This window comes from Nelusetta ayraudi, unplaced genomic scaffold, assembly GCF_046127955.1.
Source record: "Nelusetta ayraudi isolate G7.1 ecotype Tasmania unplaced genomic scaffold, CSIRO-AGI_Nayr_v1 ptg000062l, whole genome shotgun sequence".
Lineage (NCBI taxonomy): Eukaryota > Metazoa > Chordata > Actinopteri > Tetraodontiformes > Monacanthidae > Nelusetta > Nelusetta ayraudi.
In genome coordinates, this window is record NW_027466112.1 from 873,163 (window position 1) to 895,303 (window position 22,141).

Genomic DNA, 22,141 nt, shown 5'->3' on the forward strand with positions numbered 1-22,141 from the left:
CTCTGCTCCTGTTTATGCTGTTCCGACTTAGTTCTTCTTGTGTTTTTTGTTCCGTTTTCATTTGTTTTCTTTCATTTAATTGTGTGTGCGCGCGCGTGTGTGTGTGTGTCTGGAACAATGCTATATTTGGGAATGAGCGGCATGCTTGGATGGGCTTGGGTGACATTTTTTGGATTGTACTGGTTTCCCGGTGTCTGCCAAAGTGGATGGGGGTGCACCCTAACGTCACCCCTACCACAGGCACACCCATGCATGTCTGTGTAAGGAACAGGCTGCCCTTTCACCTTTGCTCTTTCATTCGGCATTTTTCTTTTTACCAATCAAAAAGCAGATACATTCATTTTCTGCCCCTATAAAATGGGCTCTCATGCCTACTTTTTCAGTTTAGTCTTTTAAAAAAGAAAATAATCTCCCTTTTGGAGCCTAGATATCCTTTTCTTTTTTTTTAATTGTGAATGAGAAAAAGTATGATAGTTTTTCGAATGGTCAAATGCTTCTTATTTTTTCCTTTCTTCCTTTTTTAATACTAAGGTTAGGATTACGCAGGAAAAGATTTGTCATTCTTGCAGCATTTTTAAGGAGGTCTCTTTTTGTTACAAGGAGCCCTTGAGATCTGTTTTATTTCACAAACAAACACATCCTGATAGGTTAGGGGGAGACATTTTTGCTGTCAGTGTGACATTGCGTCTCGTTTTAACCAACTAATCCTGCCAGTGAAAGGAAATCTCCACCTGTGTTACCTTCCCACATAGCCGTCTAATACTTGCTTCACTAGATACACCCAGTCAGTGATTTCATTTAATATCTCGGTGCTTGGCTGATAAGTGTGAGTCCTCAGGTGAAAACCCCAACCAACCGCAGTTTGTGATCTTTGTGCCCTCAGTTTGTTGAAGATCAAAATTGTCTCATGCAACGATCATAAGAATCCCATTTGGATTGACACGGTGTACTTTGGAATGCTACCTATCCTTGATGCACCCTCTCTAAATCTCCCATCTATTCCCCACCCGACCCTCAACCCCTGCACACTCCTCACATCCGCCCGACTCTGAGACGCCTCGGAGTCTCACTTGCATTACGGTGCAGTGTCAGTGGCGGGGAGGAGGAAAAGTGTAGTTGATGCTTGGATTTAAGCCCCAGTGTGTGAGACCTTCAAACCCACTTTGAGCCATGGTCTTTTTTGCTATTTTTATTTAAATTATCATTTTGTTTTGTTTTTTTGCCATTTATGATCAATCTCCTTTATTCTATCCCCTACTTATACCCTGCTCCTCCTCCTTCCCTTTCTCCAATAACCCAACCTCCACTGTCCCCTCCTGCATACTGTACAGTATGTCTGCGTGGCCATCCATCACCGTCTCCCACAGTCTGTCCTTGTCTACTGTTCTGCTGCCTGTGTCTGTCTGGTTCTAGCTCTTCTCATGTCCCTCGTCCATGTCAAGCTCGACTCGAAGTCGGCCTCTTCCATTCAGAACCTTTGTTTTGCTTCAAAGTTTTCACACATGCACTACTTTGCCTCTGGCTTTTTGACCTTCTTCTCATCCCAACAAACATGACTATGTTTTATTTTTGACTATGAAAGTTTGGCCTTTTGTTGACAGTAAAAACTGTCACAAGAACAGTTATTCACTCACACTATACAGGAAGCTGCAGTTGCCTCTGGCTTTCATTCGCAACTTTTCTTAGGAATGTCAAATGAGCAGTAAAGTGTTTCTGTTATTGGTTTAATCTATGTGCAACTGTAAATCTTTTGCAAACAATTAGTAGTCATTTCACTTATTATGCCACTTTTTGTGGAAGTACTGTGTGTCTTGGACACCACTGTCTCTTTCAGAACATTAAACATTGTCAAGAGCTTGCTGGGATGACTCTGCCATGAGCACACAGTATTATGCTAATGCATACCTTCTAACGCTAACATACTGTACACACGGACGTCAGACATCATTCCAACAGTATCCCTCTCGCTCTCTCTTACGATTTCTAAGCATATATATATATACACACACACACATATATATATATATATACATATATATATATATATATATATACGTATATATATATATATATGTATACATATATATATATATATATATATATATATATGTGGGTGTGTGTATATATATGTATATATATATATATATGTGTATATATATATATATATATGTATGTATATATATATATATATATATATATATATATATACATATATATATACATATATATATATATATACATATATATATATATATACACTTATATCCATATATATATACAGTATATATATATAAATACATGAATATACACTAGTACACAGTGCCTTTTCTGCCCTTTGTCTTCGAAACTCCTGGCACTCACCTGCTGCTCATGACTCCTTGACTCCTCCCTCTTTGCTGTCATCACGCCCTCATTCATTGGCCCCTCCCCTCCTCTGTCTTTTTCTCTGGATTTCTCCTCCCCCGTTAATACAGCTGTTTCTCAACGCCAACATTTTTTTCTTTTGTGACTGTAGACTACTGATACAAGTTCTGTAGCTCATTTTCTGTGTATTACTAGGCACACACCTTGTTCCTCGATACTTATTTGTGTTAACTGGGACCGCGATGTGACAATGTGCCACCATCACATTTTGTCACATTTGCTGAAGGAAAAAAAAAATACAACGTTTACACTGCATTGAAGCGGGTTATCTCCCCTCCACCCTGCTCCAACTCTTTCCCTCTCCTTTTCTTCCGCTGTTGCTCTCTGCTTCTGTTCCCTTTCTCTCCTCTCCTACGAAGCTTCCCCCCCTCTATCTTGTATTCCTTCTCTCCTCTCCAGTCGTCTTTTGTCTGGGCATGCTAGCGACCCTTCAGTTATATTCTTCTATGCATTTTATCTCAATTTTTATATCTGATTTTGTTACCATTTACTTCTTAATTTACCTCGGTCTATTTATGCATGCTGTCTGTGAAACTGATAGCTGCATCTATCAATGGAACCGTGTCAGATCTTAAAAAGGCTTTGTCCAGTGGATCTACCCTAAACCACAAAAATCTGATTAAAGTTTCTCATCTTTACCATGCTACGGTAGAACAGACAGTCTTCAAGTGCAAATCTATGCTAGGATGTATGTAGAGACCCAACAGAGGTGGTCAATGGCTCTGTAACCCTCTACTTCCTGTGCTGTGGGAGAAGCCGAGAACGGCTTACTTCCTGTTTGGCATGTGTGCCTGAAAGGACAGGAAGTTCCAGGTTGCCACATTGGCCCTATGTGATAGCATTATCACATGGCTTTTACCACACCCATTCACCTGGTGATCAGGTTATGTTGCAATTTTGTCAGGCTCAAGTCATCAAGTTCAGTCCCAAAGATGAGAAACTCGTAATAGATTTTTGTGTCTTTAATTGTGCTGTGATGGGTCAAATATTGGTCAATGGAACCTTGTTGCTATGAATCGTTGCTTTATCGTTAATCAACTGTACATTGTTGTCGAAGCAGTTCTGTTAGTTTAGTTCCTTCTCATTATTTGTATATTTTTATGTTTGATAAAGTCTACTTCTTTTAATATTGTGTTTCAGTTCACATTGAACACGTTGAACCCTTTGTGTTACGTATTCTTTTGAGAAGGGTCCATTTTTATCTGCCTCTCTTGTTACCTCTCTTTTCTCTCTTTTTTTTGACTCCCATGCCCTCTCTTGTCATCCTCTTCCCTTCCTCATGCCTTCTCCCAGTCCGGCGTGTGCCTCCTCGCTTCTCTATTCCACCGACCAGTCAGGAAATTATGCCCGGTGGCAGTGTGAACATAACGTGTGTGGCGGTGGGATCGCCCATGCCTTACGTCAAGTGGACGCTCAACTCGGAAGACTTGACCCCAGAGGATGAGATGCCAGTGGGCAGGAATGTTCTTGAGCTAAGCAGCGTTCGCGAGTCGGCCAACTACACCTGCGTGGCCATGAGCAGCCTCGGCATCATCGAAGCTGTGGCGCAGATCACTGTCAAATGTAAGAGATGCCCGCGCTGGCTGGTGCTAGAGGGTGACTACCATGAGCCAGGCTTCTAATTTTAATCAACCATCCCAAATTTTTCTTCCTCTTTCCGTCCTGTGTTGTCCCCACGACAGCTCTCCCCAAGCCTCCAGGCACTCCTGTTGTTACTGAAACGACAGCCACCAGCGTGACCATCACTTGGGACTCGGGGAACCCAGACCCAGTCACATACTACATCATCCAGTATCGAGCCAAGTCCCCAGACAGCAAATACGAGACGGTCGATGACATCACCACCACACGTTACAGCATCGGTGGCCTGTACCCCAACACCGAGTACGAAATCCGTGTCTCGGCCGTCAACACCATCGGCCAGGGCCCCCCCAGCGAGCCGGTCGAGACTCGGACCGGCGAACAGGCACCCGCCAGTCCGCCGAGGAACATCCAGGCCCATATTATATCTCACAATACTATGATGGTGCGCTGGGAAGAGCCCGAGGAACCCAACGGACAGATCAAGGGTTACCGCGTTTATTACACCATGGATGACTCGCAGCCCATGAGCCTGTGGCAGATCCATAATGTCCAGGACAGCATCCTCACCACCATCCAAAGCCTAGCGGCTCAAGAGACATACACCATCAGAGTGCTAGCGTTCACTTCTGTAGGTGACGGACCCTTCTCAGAGCCGGTTCATGTCAAAGTGCTGCAAGGAGGTGAGTGTGTTCTGTGTTGGCCTTTGGTTAGATCTGCTGCGTGTGCAGAAGGCAAATATTGTTGAAATCAAAAGTTTTTCCCCTCCCTGCTGAGCAAGGGATATTCACACGTGTGGGGATCTCCTCACCTCTTCATCTGCCTCAGACTGAAAGTCAGACTAAAATGAGCTAGAGAAGAAAAGAAAGGGAGTTGTGTCTCAGAATTCACCAGAATCAGCTTAGCAGCAATGGAAAGCTCAGACCAGTGCATATCTAACTACAAAGACTTGAGGTTATGTAGACAACAATTGGTCCTGCGCTGGTCCTGTTTTTCCCTCTAGTCTTTGGTCTTTTCATGCCAAATCTCATTAGCCATGGTGTAAGTGCGAATAAAACAAATATGATGTTTTATTAGGAAATCATTGAACAGGAAAAATAACTCTACTGGCACATTTTCATTTTTTTTTCTGACCGTAATTGGAAATGTCCCCACTAATTTGTATTAACAAGCACCACAACAATGCCCTTGGCTGTGTTCTTCAGTTCCAGGTCAACCATCCAGATTCCAGACTGGTGCCGTGTCCGACACCAGCGTTGAACTAATTTGGGAACCAGCCTTTGACAAAGAAGGAATTATAAGCTATGAACTGCGCTTCATGGATCGGAATTTGGGAACCCAGGCAAGATTTTCAGTTTTTCGATTTGTATTTTACAGACACTTGCTTTAACACATTGTATCATCTTTAGTCGCCCAATAATTTGGTTTAAGTAAAATAATTTTAAGGAAATTTTCCACCACCAGATGAAGAAGTCTTTTGCTCCTGCTTCCTCCTACGTTTTGGAAGGTCTCCGCCCAAATACAGAGTACCACTTCTCTCTGGCAGCCATCTCCAATAAAGGCATCGGTGCCTTCACCAATGAGATATCACAGAGGACCTTGCAAGCCAGTACGTAATCTCTTTTATTCTCCTAATGGGTTGGCTTGAATGAAATCAGTGAAATTCGTTGTGTCACTGTTGATGCAGTTGTTTGTTCTCACTGAAGTGAAATATAAAGAAATGCTGTACTTTTCCCTTTATCCAAAGCGTGAAAACTGTTTTCTCTTTCACCTGCATCATCGTCTTCCAGCTACAACAGTGTTTGCATAGGTTCATGTCAGAGTTGGATGAAAAAAGAAAAATGTAGAAACGATGCACTTCCCAAGAGGTGGCTTCATCAGCTTCTTGGAAACACTTGTGGTTTGACTTTTTGTTTTTCCTTTGCAGCTGGTCTTGATTTCACATAACTCAATTTATGACCTTGGTATACGACTCATTTACATAAAGGTTTATTTACTCTTGTTTTGATGAGATCTTCACTGAGATAATCCTAGCCAGAGGGTTCCACGGCATCCTATTTGTAGAACCACCTGATTTTATCTGTGATGTGTCTGAGTGCGCACGAAATTGTCAAAAAAAAAAGAAGAAAAAATTAAGCCGTACATACAGCAAATATTTGTTTTTTGTTTTTTGGACGTACCCTTCTTTTTTCATATTATTTAATTTTCCTTTGTCAACAGCAAGTGCACTTCTTTCCACACGACTGAGACACAAAAAATGTCAGTTATTCACCCACATCACAAAGGCTCTCAAAGGAAAAAGAAACTGCCAGAATGCACATTTACATATAGCTGCAGGCTGAATCCGTTTTAAATGCCTCAGCTCTTCATTGATTGGATCCAGCAAAATTCTGGAAACAAATTATAATAATAGATAATGAATAATGAAAATAATAATGAATAAATCAGAGTTAAACAAGTAGAAAAAGCTGAAAGTTGTACTTTTTAAGATTGACTATGGATGACGCCAAACATTTTGTGGTGCTGGGACGAAGGAGAGCCATTGTGGTACAGGGTGGAGACTTCTCTTAACACATTTTCTGTTTCTACCAGTGCAACTTGTTGGCTGCACCCCACACCTGAGCTGTGGGAGAGTTTTGGAACAAACCACGTCACACTTTCTTTCTTTACTTTTCATTGATTGTAGTATTCATGCTCAGCAGCAGAGCCCCACAGACAGTGCCGAGTCACTGAGGAGAGCGACAGTTGCATGCAGCATTCACTCCTGTCCACTAGGGGTGTTGATGAGTCCTAATCACTGCAACGCTGTTCTTTGATCAGTCCGGGCATGAACGTGCTTCACGTTCATCCGGCATCATTTTTGCTCACAATGTCTCTCGAGTCTCTGTGCACATCCTCACCTATCGATGTGTGTCTGCGACGTGTGATTTTCCTTTACCTTTGCATCTGGTTCTGGGTAAACTGCAAGCTGATTGAATGGACCCACACCTCTCCTATCCTCAGATCTCCCCACTCCAGTGCTCTCTCCCTCTCTCTCTAACTCTCTCACACTCACCCTCTCTCTCTGCCTCTTGTTCCCCTGTGCAAAGGAACAAAAGCTCTCCTTTTGAATGGCTTAACATCCCCTCACTCCTGTGTCCTCCTCCTTTTGTGTTGAGTATTTTTAATAGTGTTGCATTGAGTTATTTTTTTGTTTTTGTTTTCTTAGAGTTGTTTTCTCTTTGTTTTTATGACTTGGTTTTCCAAAAATAATATTTTTGTAGTTACACAAAACAGCATCTTTGTGCTGTTTTGTCTGGTTCCCAATGCAGCCAAAGGCAACTTCCGGGCACCAGGCAGATTCCACGTAGACACCCCTGACACATATAAATCAGATATTTAGTTTTTTCCCCCTTTCAACTGCCTGTATAGAAAAGAGATTGGTTCTGGATATCATTTTATTCTTCTTTCCTTTGCCAGTTTATTTGAAGAAGTTATCAACTATGTTTCTGTTGAAGTGCATATTGAGCCACCCATAATTGAGGCAATTGTGAGACATTTCCATTGTTTTGTTTTTTACTGCTGAGGTCAGGAAAGTAGACTAAAGTAAGACAATGCAAAAAAGGTTCCCCACAACAAAATATTTTGCGTGATCGTTTGGATGCTGTGAGGTAAGTGATTTTCCGGTTCAGGGATTCAGTCTGCCAGTGGCGCCGAGAACTGCGTTTCTCGCATCGCCTAGCAGCTGTTCAGGACGTTCTGAAGAAAATTAAACACATTTGGACATTTGAGATTTCAACAGAAGAATGCTATAAAAAATGCACCTCATTACAGTGTCATTAGACACAACACTATTAGACAGCAAGCCTATAAAATAACAAAGGCAGTGGGATACACTGCCATCCATGCCACGCAGACCATGTTAGCTAAAACAGGAGAACTCGTGCATACAATTTTAACTAGGTTTTGTTGTTGTTTGGAGTCGGTACTTCGTTAACCAAAACGTATTCCACGGGATTTGAACCCGGCGCATCCTCTGGCAGACTGAAACTCTTCTCCGCTAACTGCTACATAAAAAAGACACAAACATGTTCTTCTTTGTTTGCTTTTTTTTGTCTATATCTGTGGTACAAAGTGTTTGCAGATTGTTAAAGTTTCATGCTCAGTCCAAGCAGCATTACCAGGGGCTTTGTCATGGGAACTACTTTATCAGGAACTCACTGCAAAAATAAAGAAAAAGCACCTCACTTTATTCATTGGAATTGATGCTAAATTATTTCTCAACCCAAAAAGGTCATTGGCTCCTCAGTCACAGTAATACGTCAGGCACGCAGTTTTGCTGGTAACAGTAGTCCCCGTTCAGAAGCATGGCCTTTCGGAGTATGCTGCCCAAACTCAGACCAGATTGAGAGTCCGTTCAGACGCGGCCGGAATGGGTCCACAACCCCGAGAGCTGAGGGCTTACAGCGGAACTCTAGCTGCTCCCCAGTCACAAAGCGTACAAACACAACCCTGGGAGTGGGTGTTAGTGGGACTACAGGGTCCCTGGAGTGGCAGATAAGAATCCCATTTCAAAGCGTCAGAATTAATTTCATGCTTTGCGATGAGCTCTGAGCCAGTCACCCCCTTTTGGATTGTCAGGCTTTGTTACACATTTAGATTATACCTAGAACCTGCCAGTAGCCAGTCAAGTGCTATCTCTCAAATTAAAGTGGCAGATTCCAAATCCTCTGTATTTAGCCAAACAAGCACTTTAGCCCCCTCCCACTTACTGTAATTGCAGAAGGGTTTTTAGATGTATTGGAGTATTTGTGCGAGCTGGGCCATTTGGCATCGTGGATGGGGGGGTCGCGGGGGGGATTAATTCCATAATGATCTACAAATACGAACATCCTGTCATCCGAGGCTTGTGATCAAAATACAATTCGAATGCAGACATGTGCTCTCGCTCTGATAGCAAAAAGCACCAGCTCCATGTGTGTGTGCACGTGTTTGTCATGCAAAGTGCTGACAACAAGCATTGAGTAATAGGCTGTAAACTGCCTGTGCTCAATGCACAATATGCAGATGGAACCCACTGGAGATGTTCTTGTGTGTAATTAAAAGGCAGTCTAAACGACGCAGTATGCCAGAGAGCACTTGACATTGTAGATTTTCATACCCAGCAACTTCAGTCCTGTCACAACAGAGGTAAAGGCCTGTTAAAAAAATAAATACGGAGGGCAGGGTGCAGACATGACTAATTGTATGTCATACAGCATTGAGGAAACTCCTTCACACAGGCTTCAAAGGAGCCCCGGGAGAGGCATTAGCTGAATTTCTGCTTTTGTGATTCTATAGTTCTACTATCCATAATCCCTCCGCTGGCCTTTATGAGATATGCACTTTAATATAACTGTGGCGCCATCCAGCCTTAAACCGTTATCAGGCGCGAGGAGGCGTGTGCGCTGCGATAGCCTGGCCCCTGTCAGATCAGCGGCCTCTCTCCACGCCGCCGAGATGGAGAACTGAGCAATCACTCCGGACGTGGAGGGTTTGCAAATACAATGCGGGTGGAGGAAAGAAGCTGAAAGGCTCAAAATCCAGTAAGACCATAAGTAAATAAGCCCATTGGACACAGAGAAGGGTTTGGGAACTATGGCGGAGGTCCTGTCCTATTTGTTGTGTTGCTGGAACTCTCAGTCTTGACTGCAGGAAGACCTCCCTCACAGTTAAAACCCTGTAAAATGCACTTCTCTCTCCACTTTTGTCTGTTTTCTTCCTTCTTCTTTTACCAATAGATAGATAGATAAATGGATAGATAGATCTTATTGATCCCAAATAGGAATCTATGCTGTTGCAGCACTAAAAACAATACAACAAATAAACTTTACAGTAAATACAAGAAAGATTCAATTGAATCTAAATACACCAAACAAACGAGCTGGATGCACCAAAGTTACCCCCACGTCGGGGAAGCTGCTGCAAAAACAGCCTACCAGAGCAGCGCCATCTTGGTTCGAAAGGCAGTGCCCCGTGTGAGGCTCAAACTCACAACCTTCAGATTATGAGACTGACGCACCACCCACTGGGCCAATCAGGCATTTTATACACTGCGGCACTTTTCTGTACAATGTTTGGGCTAAAAAGTTTGTAAGTAGATAGAAAGATGCAAGGCGATGAAATGGGATTCCCCTCCACCCCAACCCCGTCTCCGTTAGTGGTTAACGAGGAAAGAAGTTTGTGAACAGAGGCAAAAGAACAGAACATCCTTGGAGGGTCGATGTTTCCTCCGTTGGCTTTCCCTCTCACAGTCTTGTGGACCCTCCGGCCCGAACATACATGAGTATTTCACGGCCCTGGCTACAGCAAAGAGCCCAGTCTCCCCCTCTGGAAAAAAACCCCAAAGTAAATCTCCCTCCATGGGGAGGAGAATTGTTTTGTTTACCGATCGGAGGGCGAGTCGTGCGTCAGAATTTCTGATGTGCTCTCCGAGAGGGAGCTGGCCCGGCTCTGTAGTCAGGTGCCACTGGTAAGAAAGTCTTTAAAATGTAGTAGATATGGGAGTCAGGTACGTATGGTGAGAAACATGCCTGTGCTTTGTTTTGTTTGTCTGTTTATGTTTGTTTTTGTCAGTTCACGTGTCTGTTTCAAAGTTAAACTTTATTTATTTTTTTTGTGCTCTGTCAGATATTTCATTTTTATTCTCATTATTTGTCATCTTGAACCTTTGCTGCTGTTGTGAAGTTTTCTTTCGAGTTACCTTGGTTACAGAGAAAATCATTTCCCTCTCCTCCTTTGAATCATAATTTGTTTTGGTTTTGTTGGGGTTTTTTTTGCTTTTCTTTTAAAATGAGAATCATCCTGCTTGTTATTATATGTATATATTGCCATTTTCCAACATATGCCAACTGTGGAATGTGTTATTTTTTTTGTCATGCTATTTATTTTTCCTTCCATAAAACACAAAAAATGTAATAATGAACTGGGTTTGCTGCATTCAGTAGCAGGAAATACATTCCCTGCCTTTCAACCATAGTAGGAAGAATATATTTTGCAAGACCTTTTTATCTGAACAGTACCGGACCCTGGACAAGTCTGTTATGTCTTTCCTTGTCACTCTCTCGACAAGCTGCAGCTGTGCGGGAACTTGACGCAGATCAGAAGTGCAGGGTTCTGAGTCAAATGCTAGAAACACTTTGGACACACGGGCACAAAAGCTGCTTTGTTTCAAAGCTTTTAGAATTTAAACGATAGCATTTCACGATCATGTAGTTGGCTCCGCTAATTAGCTACCTAGATTGGAAGCATTGGATTCAAACTGAACCCCTGGACAAGACCGCGTTTGTCTGAAATCCATGCAAGTCTCATGTTAATCAGTAACTGAAGAATGTTATTAACTCTGTCTGTAAGCGGAGAACCTCAGCAGACCCCTACGGAGGAAATTTCCACAAAAATCATTTGAAAGTGAAATATCCCTTTAAGGCACAGTGCCAGAATAGAATTTTGTGAAACTAACGACTGCAGGTGAGAAGACTTCAGAACAAATGCTGCAATAACAGCAGCCACAGTTTACAGAATTCCAAAACGTTTTGCTGCAATGTCCTCATTGATGTAATTATTCTTCGGAGCAGGACTGCAGAGTTGATTTAATTCATATCAGTACCAGCGGTCAAAGTCAGAGTGAGGGATCTAACACAAACTGCACAGAAAAAAAAAATGAACATTAGTGTGCAACCGTCGCCATTTTGATTCATTATTACACACCTTTGTGACGTTATCCACGTATGCCTCCTATGTTGACATTTGCTTGTTTGTTTGTTCGTTGCTTCTTTTCTGCTTTATTTTTTATCATCTTGCTTCCGTCTTTGCTCACGATTTATTTTGCCTGAATTATTCTTGTTTTTTATCCTTTTATCATTTTCTTTATCTCTCCCATCTTTGTATTTGTTTATTTTTCACCCCTACTTTCCCCCTTCCTCTTCCTCCTCATCCTCAACCTCCCTCCTTCCTGCCTTCCTTCCTCCCTGTCCTTTCCACCTGACCAGAGCCCTCAGCCCCCCCTCGAGACATTACGTGCAGCAGCACCAGCTCTACCACCTTGCTGGTAAGTTGGCGTCCCCCACCTCCAGAGAGTCAGAACGGAGACTTGGTGGGCTATAGGGTGCTCTACCAGGTGGTAGGCCGGTCAGACGGCGACAGTGATGACACAGTGCTCATGGAGGAGAACGCAATCCCTGCCAGTGACGAGCAGGTGGTGCTGCGGAGACTGGAGAAGTGGACCCAGTACCGCGTCACCGTGTCTGCCGCCACTGAGATCGGGTCAGGCCCTGAGAGCGAGCCCGCGCTCTGCCGCACCGATGAAGACGGTACATGAATTTTTAATACTCCATATCGATTGCCTGCTAGATGAGTGTCGTGCCTATGGCAGCGGATGCACATCCGTGTTTGCAGGAAAAAGATATAACCTCACATATGCAACTATAACACATACTCTACTCTACTTCACATCACGTCATAACTCCAGTCAACTTTCTTGTGTATTGTTTTGTTCCTAGTGTTAGAAATAAATGTTGTGTGTGCAATAAGTGGCTTCTGGAGATTTACATGTACAACCCTATGTTACCAATGCTGGTTTCCTTCTTGTAGTAGGTTGTGGTGACCTTTGCCTAATCACCAAGGGTGCTGCTTTAATCTTCTGAGATTCTTCTAAGATATTCCCCGATTTTAAGAATGCCCCCCCCCCACCACCACCACCACCACCACCACCACACCTCCACCTCCACCGCACAACTAGTAGATTGGCCTCATAATCAGAGCAGCATCTTAATCCATGCCCGCATAGCTCACTTGGGAAATCAAGCGTGCCGCTGTTACAACTTAACCCAGCAAACATTGCATATAATAGCGACCATATGCCTTATTCTGCCTCTATGTTTTACTGGTGCTAGCATTGCTCAGCAGAGAGCACTAACGCTGCAAGACCCATGTCGGTGCGCAAGTTAATTTTGGCGCAAGTTCTGAGATTGCACCACGTCATCCATCACATGCAAACATGGTTTTTGGGGAAAAGGATCAGTCTTGCATTTTGAACATGGACTTCAGTGCTCTGGAGCGATAGTGCAGTTTGGAATGAAGGCGAGTTGTAATTGAAAACGATCAAGGCTGTGTTTGTCAGACTAAAAGCGAATGTTAAATGACCAAAAGAAAAACAAAGTAAAACCTTCCACGGTGGTTTAAACACCACGTACGCCACCACTGTGTGCACTAAACTGATAAGTTGTGCTCTGAAGTAAACAGGCCAGTCGCAAAGCCTCAAAAGGACGACTGTGGCGATGGTACACAACATCTGAATGGCTGACAGATGGCCGACGTTGTTGGCTTTGGGCCGTCCGCACCGTTCCCCACAGTGATAGACTAGACTTACAGTTAGACTAGTCCACATGTAGTTCCTTAGTATGGACACGCTTGCTCTGTACCATTTACGCATACAAGAAATGAGAGCTGGGCTGAAGCGGTGACGATGGGGATAGATGGGGCTGTGGCTGAAAGTGATGGACATGGAAGCAGTCGTAACGGCGCATCCATCCAGAGAGATGTTGTCCAAAGCACTGAGGGAAAACTGAAAACTAGGCCTTCCAGAATGTCTTGCAAAGAGCAGACAGACGTATAAGTCGCCATTTTAAAAAGAAGAATAAACAGAAGAGAAGAAGTAGCTTTTTTGTTGTTGTTGTTAGTAGTAATAGTAGTAGTAGTAGTAGTAGTAGTCGTAGTAGTGGTATAAATGCTTATTGGTGCTACACAGGGAACTGAGAATAATGCGACTCAGTTTCTATTTGTGGTCTTTTAAGCGTTTCATCATTTCTCACTGTCATCGATGGTCAAGGCACTTTTATCAGCCTCCTTTAATCGCTTCCATAAATAGTAGAAAGTAGTAATAGTAGTATTAGAACGTAGGGATGCACCAATACTACTTTTTTACAGAACCTGTCGAGAATAATACTTGCATTTTAATACTCACCGGTACCTTTACAGAGTACTTACTAATGCCGTTACACATTGTAGAATTACTTTGATTTTTCTTTCCCACTGTTATTTGAACAACATTCCTCAGCATCCTTTCTGCCTGATGCATGTTTTTTCCAGAACTGTCACAAGGTTCACTGCAATACACCAATTTAACAAAATTGTCATACACATGTATATACAACTGGTATCGGTGTCATGGTGGAGTACTCAACCACCGTATCGGTACCGATACCCAACATTGATATTGGTGCGTCCCTAGTTGAAAGTGTATGCTGCAGTTACAGTGAGATATAGAACTGCTCGCGTGTCACACCTTGCTGGGCACGAATCATAAAAATGTTGTCAGTGGATGAGGACTGCAGTTGATCTCTACCAAAATCCAACAAAGAGTTCCTCTTCCACCATCCAAAGTTCCCGGGGCTCCTCCAAGGCGAGTGGAGGTGGAGGTCCTCAACTCAACGGCCCTGAAGGTGATGTGGCGTTCGCTGACGCCGGGCAAGCAGAATGGACAGATCCGCGGCTACCAGGTTCACTATGTGCGCGTGGAGAACGGCGAGTCGCGGGGTTTGCCCCTCATCAAGGACGTCATGCTGGCTGACGCACAGGTATGACCATCACACGCCTCCTTTTAGGACCTCCCACGAAAAACACAGCTGCATCTACCTTTAGTTGCCAAATAGTACTAGAAAACAAACTAACATTTTTTATTTAGATTAAAATGTCATTGAATAGCGTTTCTCCTGTTTTCTTTCTCCCTTCGTCTTCCGGTTCGGCAGTCGCTGGAGTATGAGCCAATTTTGGGATGCTTTTCTGTCTTTTTATTTTGTCGTAATATTCTTTCCACCGTCTTCCAAGAAAGAAGTGTAATCAAAGCATCACTCATCTTACCCGCCCTATTCGGCCTCCGTGGCTTTTATTGTCTGGGACCCTTACTTTGTGGCGGCATCCGCTTCGAAATGTCTGATATGCGTGCTTTTTCTCCCGACACAAAGACTCAAAAGAAAATGTTGATTATAGCAACCTTTCCCTTGGGGTAAAAATGAAAATTGGTATGAAAACATTTTGCCGTAAAAAGAGTCTGGACTGACAGCTTGAATTGTAAAGCAGCCCTCCACAATGGCTTTCTTTCCCGTCTCTTCTTATGAAAGTTCTTTCAACACCATGTGAGGGGAAATGTTACTAGAACAAGACTTTTCTACACAGTAGCAATCATGCAAATGGAAATTACACCCTTGGAGCATGACGGCAAACAACCCAGGGAAGAATGGCTGCCTTACGTACATATTTTGGGGACATAAATTAAAATCTATTTTTCCTCACGGGTAGATGCACCATCCAGGATGCATTTCAGCAGCAGAAATATATCTTAAAATAGGCTCTATATGCTTACAAGATTAGTTCATCCGTAACTTTTTTTGTTTGTCTGTTTGTTTTAAACACATTGGTACTCACAGTCTAATGTAGACTTGAACCAGAATGAACTATGCCCTCTAAATTCAGATTGGGCTTCCACACCTAGATGACATGACTAGCGATGTGGAGTCCCACTATGTTTTTGTTCTGTTGTATTTTTACTTTTGAGCATGCGGCTGCCATAGGCACACATTGAGGAACATTAGCAAATGTCACCAGGGCCTTTAATGGACGTCTGTCAATGAAGCACATGTGAAAAATGGATTGATTATTTCCGAGCATCACCGTCAGCCAAGCAATGCTTTTACGTTGTAATGACTTAGCCAGCTGTGCAGCTAGCTAAAAACCACTCAGAGGAGCACAGTTACGAAGCTCCTCGTCCTTCAGACCCACACGACCAAGTACACATTTCCACAACATGAGCTTCACGCGGCTTCTGTTTCTCCGGACCTCGCTACTCTTCACTCTCTGCTCACGATCCCGTTCCTTTCCTCTCTTTCCTCCTCTCTTTTTTTTTCCGTTCACGCCTGCACTCTCCTCTTTGGCGGGGGGTTTAGTGGGCGCTGGATGATACGGCTGAATATGTGAGTATGGAGATTTCGCCTGATTGCTTGGTGTAGCGGAGTGTGTTGCAAACAGCGGGTGTTGCATCAGCCTCGTTGCCGTTAACAGTTGTTCAAATTTGGATACCGATGCAGCTTCGGGGCTCCACAGCAGCCCGGCTGTGGGTGGGGTCAGCCACGCTGCCAGTACTCAGCACAAAGCTGTCTCGACTAAACAACTAAACATGCTTGAAGCTGGCTGCGATGATGGGGATGATGCAATATCAGCTGCTCCCTTTACCTGCAGTGTCTTGCTGTGTTGATACCGTAAAAATGTCTTGTCTTGTGCTCTAGTCGTGACTGTTTGTATTCCCTATGAATGTATTTTCTTTTCCCTTTGACTTTTCCAAGTGGCAGATTTCTCAAATTAGCGCGACGCCTCTGATGATCATTTGCATCTGTAATTTGCACAAGTCCTCCCCTTAATTTGAACTCTGAAATCCCGCTCCGTCGGCGCTACGTGAACACCATTCCAAGTGCAAGACAGTGCTTATAGCCCATTTACCTTTATTGACCTCTCCCATCCCTCAGCCAACCGGCCTGTTAAAAACCTCATTCTGCATTCGTTCAAACCCCGCTCCCTTAAAAGATTCATTAGAATTGATCGGAAGCCTCTCTTTGAAGAGGTCTCAGGAAAACCTAATGGCCAAGGTAAAAACTGCCAGCGAGCAGGCAGGAAGGTATTCCGTGCGCATTTATCATCAAGTTAAGTTGTTGATTTGAGCGTAGCTGGAGGAATAAAAGGGAGCTACTTTCCATTTACATGTCTAATGTCCCTCCTCCCACCTTGGCAACTGAGAGGGTTGACTTAATGGAATGGCTATTTCTAATACCATGGGGACAGGCGTCACATACGGTGCATGCCATATAAAAATGAATAAAGAGAACCTTGGGAGACCGTCGCCCGTACAAGGCTGTTTGTCCTGCATGAAGGGAAGATGGGGTCAAAACATCAGATTTTCAAGACAATTTGTCATTTTTTTTTTTTCCCTTGTCCTCCTCCCTCCCTCCATCTCCCACAGGAAATGGTCATTGAAGGGCTAAAACCAGACACCACTTACTCCATCACTGTGGCTGCATATACCACCAAAGGAGATGGAGCCCGGAGTAAACCCAAATTGGTGGTGACCAAAAGTGCAGGTCAGTACGCTGATAAATTATCATTTTTGCTCTCCCTTTGTTCAGTGCGTCACCAACGGAGGCCCGTTTTGCCTGTATGATCCCATCCTGAGGAGCTCCTCATCAGTCCTCCATCAACACATAGTTGAGAGCATCCTCAGTCTGATCATAATGCGGTATATGTAGGTGTTTTTGGCATATTCTAAGAAAAGTTAACAGTTTCAAGGATGGTTTAGCCTGTCGAGTCTTTGTTTAGTGGTTGCATTAGCGGCTTAATCTTATTCAGTTGAATATTTCTCCTGCTGATGAGCTTCACACAGAAGGCATTGTTGTTGGAGCCTTAAAAGGATAAAACGCCGGTGTACAATGTCGACACAGTACAAAGCCCTTTCTTCTTTTATTTTCCTCATGGTATCACCAAGTGCACACACTGGCAAGATAAGACCACTCAAACCTGGTTACATAAACGGAATCATAAGAGAGCAGAGGAGCCTTTCAATGACAATGCTTTGCATACGTTGGCATGCACCTATGAATATAACCACCCTACAAACACATGCATACATGCATTCTCCAGCTTCTTTATGGATAAGGACGCTCAGGTATGAAGCAGGATCCTTTTGTCTGCAATAATCCTACTGATATCAATAAGCAACTGAGAGCAAACATCGTTGTTATTATTATTATTATACGTATTGTTTGAAGTTATTAACTCACTAAAAGAATGAGTTGGGCAATTGTCAACCTTTTTACAATGGCAGTTTCAGACCATTATTATTAGTCTGTTATCTGCCATCTGTTTTTATGTGTTTGCCACGCAGACGCCATGTTTCATTTTATGACCAGGTTCAAACAGTGATTAATGGCCAGGAAGATATGATTTTAATTAAAGCGGTGACCAGCGAGCTAGCATGTAGCTGCCCTGAACCAACTGACACATTTTTATGCAGTAGAAAAAAAAAAAAACCCACCATAGACGCTTTTCACTCATATCCCGTGTGTTTGCGATGAGTTACCAGAGAAAGCGACACTTCCAAAGGAGCTTGAGTGAGTTCTGTCACTTTGCAGGCTGCTGTCAGGTCAGACTGACTGATGGGCCGCAGCTTCTGCACCTCACAGGAATTGATATTCCTTTTGTGTTTTCCGAATGAAGGCAGATGATTTATGCTTAGGGTGCCATCATAGATAGTGAGTGGGAAAGGATGGGAGGTGGGGAGAAAACAAGCCTGGGCAGCCCTTCTGGACAACTGCGAGGTTTTCGTTTTTTGTTGGGGGGAGGGGGGGTGATCCTTGGGGCTTTTAGAATGGGTTTATGAAACTTATTTGAGGTTATTTCTTTTTTTGTACTGTGATCACAATATGTGGCAGTGGTCGCTATAACCAGATTAAAATGTTAGGCGGTCACGCATCCAGCTTATTCTTAACTGTACATTAAAATGGTGCAGATTTGCTCATGAGATGCGATGCCAGTCGGCAGCGCAAATGTGTTTCCCTGTGTGCACTTCCAGCACTCTCAGGACGTACACAAAGCAACACGTCTTACACAACCATTCTTAGAGTATTTTTATCTTTTTTTTTCTTCTTAATGCACAAACATGCACTGAAATACAGCGCTCGCCTTCAGGAAATCTAACATTATTTTCATTTTAGGAAATATTAAGGCCTGAAAAGCTGCACGCGATAAAGTGGTGACAAATAGAGTGTGTCTCCATTCCTCTTAAATGCTGATTTACATCAGTAGTTGTATTGTCCTAACAATGGTAAAAGCCTCACTGGAAGTTGTTTTATGCTTTTAAGGAAACATCCAATGGAATTTTTCTCAAAGATTTTGTTGGGGGAAATAAAACTGCAAGTAAAAATGTACGTTTAGCCATGGTTTGATTGCTCGACAAAGAAGTAACGATGTAAATACAGTATTGAAATTTAAAACAAGGAAGGAAAAATGTAATTACAAAATAAATTCTCGATGTCTTCTGCTCATGTCTTCTTAAATTATTCATGAAAGTTCCTCAAGGGCATTCTCCCAGTTGGGTCCAGGTCTCTTACTGGGCACTTTTATACACAGATGTAGTATTCAACTGACCCTCATGATGAAATCTAAAACCTGACGCCGCATACATGAGAGATTGAATCTGTAGTGCCTGCCACATAGTTGCCGCCAAACAGCATATTTAGCCCTTTGTTTACAACCTTCAGCAAAAACACTCGGTTTTAGCTTCCGACTAAATGTTTTTTGTTTTGTTGTGGCTTCCTTTCCCTATCACGTTTGAGAGGGGGGGAAAAAAAACAATCAGTAAGTCGCGTCGGTAATGCCGTGTTTTTAGTGTTCACTACTGTGACATCACAAAGTGCTGATTGTCAGAACTTAATTTAACAAGGGCATGGTAAGGAAGTAGAGGATGAGGAATTGGCTGACAGGCTAGGGGCCCAGATTATCATTAGGAAGCATTGGAGAGCACATTTTTCACATCATGGGACAGTTACAAGGCAGCACACTCATTGCGTTGCGTGCTCGCTCCCTCTTTAATATTTATTATATTTTCCTGTAATTTGTTCTGATGCCTGCTTAACGGGCTTCTCTTTTTTTCTTTTTTTTTTGTTCTTTCTTGAGACTCTTTAATTACTCCTGCTGTATTTACCATAAATCATCCACTTGAAAACGGCGACACACATTTCTCCTTGGCATTTAACCGCCTTCTAATTACTGAACAACTCCCAATGTTGTTTGTGACATATGCACAACAAAGACTGAACAGTGCAAGGGCTGTTTTTTTTTCATTACCTTTAAGGTCTACAATGGACCTCTACCCCTCCACCCGTCCTGTAAGTTGTAAAGTCATCACCGGCAGGCCTGCAGCCACGGGCTGCACTGTGCCATGGACGCACAGGCAGGCAGAGGTTGTGAGGTTGTGTTATTGCTTTATGTATAGCTTGGCCTTCGAGAGCGCACGCTTGCTAAGGGAGGAAATGAGAGGGAGAGCAGATTGGCCCTTGCTCAATCAGGCTGAATGAGAGTCAACAGGCGCCTCTTGATACTACTGTGGCCTGATGGGAAACGTGCTGCGAGGCTGGCGGCGAGGGATTGTGCGAGGGTCGACCCTGACAACGGACAATGAGAAAAGGGCGGAGGGGCTCGTTGGAGTGAGGAGGAATAGGGAAAGAGCTTTGGAAATGAGGAAGGGGCCAGAAGTGCTTAGGAGGGGGGGGGGGAGCAAGGTAGGGTGTGTGTGGGGGGGGGGGGGGGGCTAAGCACTACAGAGAGCAGGTGAGGGAACAATCAAGTTGTCCACACGCCACAGAATCATTCATGTACACGCACACATGTGCGCGCGCACACACACACACACACACACACACACACACACACACACACACATTTGGGCTTTCTCATATCCCTGTTGGGCCCTCTCTGCAGCAGATTGCCTCTTGTCCCCAGTCACCTTCATCATCCCTCACTCACTCATTTTTCACCCCTTCACCCTGCCCTTGTTTTTGCTCTCATCACCCCATCGTGCCACACACACACACACACACACACACACACACACACACACCTCTTTGCAACACTGGCCCTCTGGCTCGCACCCCCAAAGTCCTTCAGGCCAGTTTTAAACCTAGAAATAATCAAAGCTGTGTTGGGAGTAACAAAGGCTTTCATGGTTGAATTTGTTGGCCCATTAAGTAAGCCCATTATTGTTTTGTTGTGTGAATTATATATGTTGTTTTTTGACTCGCGGTAGCTGCTCTGCTGCACAGTCATTTCTCGAGCATAGGTGCCGACTATTTATATGATTGATTGTTCTGTCTTTTTTGTTCGTTTGTTAGTTTTTTCTTTTTGTTTTTTTGGTTTTTTGCTGTTTTGTATCCACCATGAAAATAAGTACCTGGGCTTTGTTTAACTGGACTTTAAACTGCGATTACCTGATACATTTAATCAGGATCGTTTGATTACACTTGTCAGTTGTATGAAAGTATATGAAAAGTACAAGCTGCAAGTAGTTATGTACAGGGTATGTACGCGTGTGTGTGTGCGTGTGCGTGTGTGTGTGTGTGTGTGTGTGAGTGCGTAAAGAGGCAGCAGTTATAATAGTGCAGTTTAAAACTTCAACCCCCAGTAAGCACCTGGAAGTCATGTTCAGCATGCATTTACCACAATGCATTACGTCTGACTTAAATGACACCAAGTTTCCTCAGAGTATGTTCGGTTGAGGTTTTAAAGACGTTGGCCTCCCTCCAAACTCGGGGACGCTGCCTTCCCATTACCGGAAAAGGTTGCGTCCACCAGCCACCGTCCACCCACAAATAGCCTTCGCTCCGAGAGGAGACCATTAGCAAACGGAAACGAGCGCCAGCGCGATCGGACGCAGGCTGTATACGGAGGAGATTGCTTTCTGTGGGTGTATGTGATGTGAGTCTTCGCTGCAAGCATACTGTGTCCGGCATTATGGTGCACACTATATGAGGTATTTGTATCTGGACACGCCAAAGGAGCATGATGCAATTCCACTGAGGCAGAGTAGTTTTGCTCCAGACTAATGGTAACTCTTTTTCAAATTACTTCCAAGTCTGTGCCAGGCAAGCGGCCAAGAGAAGCTCAGCGTGCGGGTGCACCGCTGAAAAGAGGAGTCGGAGCTGCCTGGGAAAAAAATGAAATTAAAAAAAAAATCAAAACGGGGGTTTGCTCCGCAGCATTTTTTTTGGATTGTGTACACGCGTTCCCGAAAGGAAGTCGATTGAGATCAGATGAAATGTGTTTGTGCAGTCTGCGGTTCAAAAACCAATAGTCCCCGTGAGTTTTGTTGCATCAAATGCATCTTGCAGTAAAGAGCAGTGTAACGGTACAATCGTTTGTATTCAGTATTTGTATTCGGCATATTCAGCATTTTTAATTTATGCTGAGAAAGCGCTCGCTGCCAGGACTAAGCAGTTCGCTGCCGACCCACTTTGCCGACCCACTTGGCGAGCGTTTTGAATCGCAAAGAGTCACCGAGGGCGTCCTCTGAAGACTTGTAGAT

The 22,141-nt window shown here is 43.6% G+C and overlaps 1 protein-coding gene across 10 annotated transcripts in view; it reads left to right on the forward strand.

The window, feature by feature from the left end:
• ptprsa (protein tyrosine phosphatase receptor type Sa) overlaps positions 1-22,141 on the forward strand; it is a 209,083-nt gene that overhangs the window by 145,898 nt on the left and 41,044 nt on the right. For 6 of the 10 annotated variants that reach the window (XM_076040592.1, XM_076040593.1, XM_076040590.1 and 3 more), the window contains 8 exons: positions 3,718-3,987; positions 4,107-4,688; positions 5,211-5,347; positions 5,470-5,614; positions 12,012-12,332; positions 14,404-14,597; positions 15,963-15,989; positions 17,030-17,147. In XM_076040592.1, coding sequence (XP_075896707.1) covers positions 3,718-3,987; positions 4,107-4,688; positions 5,211-5,347; positions 5,470-5,614; positions 12,012-12,332; positions 14,404-14,597; positions 15,963-15,989; positions 17,030-17,147 — 1,794 coding nt within the window. The remainder of the gene's footprint in view (positions 1-3,717; positions 3,988-4,106; positions 4,689-5,210; positions 5,348-5,469; positions 5,615-12,011; positions 12,333-14,403; positions 14,598-15,962; positions 15,990-17,029; positions 17,148-22,141) is intronic. The other 4 variants (XM_076040595.1, XM_076040596.1, XM_076040599.1 and 1 more) reach the window with 1 other exon arrangement.